Source organism: Phragmites australis, chromosome 4 (genome assembly GCF_958298935.1).
Source record: "Phragmites australis chromosome 4, lpPhrAust1.1, whole genome shotgun sequence".
NCBI lineage: Eukaryota > Viridiplantae > Streptophyta > Magnoliopsida > Poales > Poaceae > Phragmites > Phragmites australis.
In genome coordinates, this window is record NC_084924.1 from 31131851 (window position 1) to 31136664 (window position 4814).

Genomic DNA, 4814 nt, shown 5'->3' on the forward strand with positions numbered 1-4814 from the left:
TAAGTAGTTTTGCTACAGTGGTAGTTACGTGGCTGATGACATGACACTAACTTGTCAAAGAAAAATAAAAAAATAAATCCCAAAAGAATATGAAATGTAAACTCATGGATCCTAAATTTGGATTCAGAATTATAAAATCAAGATTCAAGTATAGTGAACTTTGTGTTTACCATTTGTTCTAGACTGAAAATGCATCTTTTTCTCATAAAAGGTAGAAGGTAAACCGCTGTAACCCTATAGATTGACGACGGATAATGTAGCGGTCCAGTCTTTCTAATTCCATTTGATTGGCGAGAAGTTTCAAATGGCAAGCACACATTTGTTTGTGGCTTAACAGATCTACTCTCCTTTAATATGTTTGGATTTCAGGAGAGCTTCGTGTAAATTTTGTACCGAGGAGTTTATTTCTCGGTAAATATTGAACTTTCGTCTACTTAGACAGTGTTTGCTTAGTTGTATGAACTGTGCATATATAAGTGGTAGTGATAGCAGTCTGTGTGGCTGTTTGGTTCGCTGCATTTGTACCGTTTTATCTTAGAGGGAGTGATACAGATATCCAAAATATTTCCTCTGTACAGAGAAATTTATTTCTCAGTAAATATTGAGCTTCTATCTACTTAGATAGTATTTGGTTAGTTATATGAACCGGAACATATATATGAGTGGTAGTAACAAGAACCTATGTAACTGTTTGGTTTACTGTACTTGTACCATTTTATTTTGAATGAAATGATACAAACATTTAAAATATTCCCGCAAAATGTTGCATCGGTTAAATCAGCCACACCACTTTATCCAAGATGAAACGTACCCCACACGAGACGTTTCAATCACCTGCTGTGTCCCATTCGCGCCGCTCCCTCTCTCCACCCAAGCATTAAGCCGCTCTCCCTCTGTACTTTGATGTGGTTAATTATGAAAGGTGACTTCTGAATATTCTGCATCTTCAACGGTTTCCCTTCAGGATCTAGAATCCCTTCATAACGGGATTTTCGTTTCTTTTAACGTTCCAACGGTTTCCCTTTACGGTTCCCATCGCGAGGGGATTCTCAGAGTCATTCCCTCCAGGACGGGATTCTCTCTCCTTTCCCTTTGCAATTCCCCTCGAAGGGAAGCTGTGGAGATAAGAAGAAATAAAAGGAATGAGAACGGGGAAGGGAATCAGAAAGAAAACGAAATAAAGATAATATGATTAGAGATGGTCTAATGTGGTGTATGTAGTACTGGGTTAATGGCTCTTTGGAATCATCAATTTTATACTTCCATTGTTGCTTCAGTTATATGTGGTGCTTATATGCTTTTTCTTGCAAGAGATCATCATATTTCGCGGGATTTTATCTTTCTGATGAACCACTAAGAAAAAGATAATGTCAAATGTATCGATTTTGTTTTGGAATAGCCTATTAATTTAGGAGCAAAGTTCTTATATACAGAGGTAATCTCACCCCACTAGAGAGGAGGTTATATTCTCCAAACCAAACATAAGCTTATACGAGAGTTGTTATATTTTATATAACCAACTAAATAAAAATATATATTATCATATATAACCAACTAAACATATATATATATATATATATATATATATATCAGCGTATCTAAAATCAACTATCCAACTGAATTATTTCATACAAAATAGATCTTCTTAAGATGAACTAAACACTAGCTTAGTTTTACGCTATTCAGCCTTGCAACACGTGTTCATTACGGTACATCTAGGAATTCAAACCCATCCAATTTTGTCTCGGATTTAGATCTCAGATGGAGATCCTAATTTCAATATTACTCTAACTTTATCACCAACATATAAATTTATAAATCTAGTCCTATATATCAATAATAAATAGTGAAGCCGGAGAATCCTGTCCCTACCCCCATAGGCCCAGACCGGGCTTCGCTTCAGCTCCCCTGCTCTGTGGATAATAGAACAAGGCGTGCAAGCTTCCTAGCATCAAGATAAGAAAACCGCGCGGCTGCACGGAGGGCGAGCGAGCGGAGGCAGCTCCTCCGGCAACTGCGAGCGCCCGTCCATGGCGTCCCTCTCCCCTTCCCTCCACCTCCCTTGGTACGCCTCCCCCTCCTCCTGCGCCTCTCCTTCCTGCCAATATCCCTCGCCGCCTCGGGCATGGGCTCTCTAGGTGGGAGTGGGACACAGAAATCTTTGCGTTTTTTCTTTGCCTGCCCTCTTTGCTGAGACACGCGAAGTGCTGTGGTTCCGCCGTCGTAGGGAAAGAAATGTTCCCGTGGCCTATGCCCTGGATGGATTTGTTGCGTTTCTTGCTTCAAGGTACCTGCATTTCTTTGGTTAAGTCTTGTTGCTCTACCAACAAAAGGGGAAGGGTGGCGGTGGTACCGCACATTCTTTATTCGGATGCAGTTGGCGTAGGGAGAGTGCGAACAATCAGTCTAAATTTCTAGGCAAATTCCGTTAAATGCAGTCAGCGGCATCTTCCTGCATCTCCTTGACCGCAGGAACTCGCAGTGGAAGGCACATTTTGTTACTAGATATATAACTCTGTACGGGAGTATCTCAAATTGATTGTGCAGCAATTTGGATGAGTGTAGGAACTAGGTGGCTTTATATTAAGAAGAAATTGGCACCCAAATTCGAGTTGAAGATGACTCGAATCTAGGTGGCCCACACCTCCCGCCAACTAAGCTAGGCTCAGTTCCTTATCTTACAAAAATTTTACCTTACCTATGCCAAGACCTTAGATATAGTACTTCTTTTGCTTCCATGGGTCACTGATTGATAATCTACTGTTATATGTATTTATCTTTTTGATATCTGAAGCCTTGTAAATTCACAAAATATGGTGTTAGTGACGAACCTTTAAGTTGCCCCTCTTAGCACCGTTCTGTGATAACCTCATGACCATGTTAACATACCTCATACTTGTAGATACAATGTTCAACGTGAAGATGCGGTTTCTAGCAATCAGCTTTGGGATTTGGTAGCTTTTACCGTTTGGTCTTAAGATGTTTAGATCCCATCTTCTAGTTAGTATCAAATGTTGTGCTGAGCATTCATGTTTTAAATTCATTTTAGTTTAATAAAGTGCTTAAAACTAAATTGATACATTATTGCTTAATAGAAAGGGCTGTTTTTCCTCTGAAATCTAACATACAAAATTTAGTGGAGCTCTTACTTTGTCTGAAATAAACCAGCAATTCAAGAACTGGCTTCCTTGGAAAGACACAAGGGATCCGTCCTCCTCGTGTTATCCCTACGGACAGAGTCAGTCTTGTCAGAAAAGTAGTGGAATGCAAGGAATCTAGAATTGGAAAGAAGCCCATTGAAGTTCCATCAAATGTTACTCTCACATTAGAGGAGCAGTTTGTCAAAGCTAAGGGTCCGCTAGGGGAATTATCTTTAAGCTATCCAGGTGAAGTGAAAATTGTGAAAGAAGAATCTGGTAAGCTGAGAGTTTTCAAGACTGCGGAAACCAAAAGGGCGAACCAGATGCACGGACTTTTCAGGTAAGTGACAATTGGAACCTACAAAAATGAGTTTGCTTATTTCATGTTTCGCTGGTTCGCTGCTCATATTGTGATTCACTGTTTCACTAGTTTTATCTTTGTTTTCCATATCTTTTCCTGATATTCCTAAAGCTGCCAACTTATGAGCTCTCTGTCCTTGTCTGAACTCACATATTTGAGCTATCGCATATTTCTACGTAGTATCTATTCCTTGTGGCAATATTATACTGTGTATTTATTTTTCTCTGACCTCTTGTCTGGCCAATAACCAATATATGTGATGATCTGTCTTTGTTTTGGAGCTCAGGAACTAGGCTTTACGCTTTTAAGTGTGGACCAAAAGTCTACTAAACAATCTGCCTTGAGAAGAAACAGTCACAGTTCTAGTAGTTCTGACAGATATCTGGATAAGAATGTCTATCTTGCATTTATCACTCTATCCAGTATTCATACCAAGGAATATCATTTTTAAAGAGCAGTGTTTGGGGCACTTGGGCCATGATTTGTCCTGGTATTCTTCTAATGAATAAAAGGAATAGCAAGATATCATGGTGAAAGTAGCCACCTTGATGCATGATCAAGGATTGACCACAAAGATGTCATAGATCACCAAATTCTCTATTCTTTACTATGCATCAGCTTTTTTTTACCTTCAGGCTTCAGCCAACCCTTTCATAGTTCTCTCATCAGTATCTTCATTTTATTTGCCTTAAGCATTAAGAATCTTCTACTGAATGATCTTTGGACGTTTTCTAATCATCGATTGGTTAAAGATATCATATTATGATATTTTTTTAAAATCTTGTCTCACCTTTCCTCTACGTATTACTCTAAAAACTCAAGTTAAAATATTCAATGCAGAACCCTGACGGACAACATCATCATTGGCGTGTCAAAAGGATTCGAAAAGAAGCTTCAGTTAGTGGGTGTCGGGTATCGTGCAGCAGTGGAGGGCAACGATCTCGTGATGAACCTGGGATTCTCGCACCCTGTTCGGATGGCTGTTCCAGAAGGCCTGAAGGTTAAGGTGGAAGAGAACACCAGGATCATTGTCAGTGGCTATGACAAGAGCGAAATTGGTCAGTTCGCTGCTACTATCAAGAAGTGGAGGCCGCCTGAGCCATACAAGGGAAAGGGTATCCGATATGCCAATGAGGTTGTGAGAAGGAAGGAGGGCAAAGCTGGAAAGAAGAAATAGAAACTGGTTCTTTGTTTTTGCGGGTTTCATACTTCATTTCATTTCCACTGTAATCCATCGTTATGTACTGAAACCAAACTTAAGAATATTTTGTTCTTTTCTGTTCATGATATGTAGAGATTCAACATTTTCAGCA

At 39.6% G+C, this 4814-nt stretch overlaps 1 protein-coding gene across 1 annotated transcript; it reads left to right on the forward strand.

Moving 5' to 3' along the window:
- Positions 1-1872: 1872 nt before the first annotated feature.
- On the forward strand, positions 1873-4814 carry LOC133916085 (large ribosomal subunit protein uL6c-like). The gene is made up of 3 exons (XM_062359590.1): positions 1873-2065; positions 3169-3480; positions 4342-4814. The coding sequence occupies exons 1-3, from the start codon at positions 2031-2033 to the stop codon at positions 4676-4678; spliced, it is 684 nt and encodes a 227-aa protein (XP_062215574.1). The 5' UTR covers positions 1873-2030; the 3' UTR covers positions 4679-4814.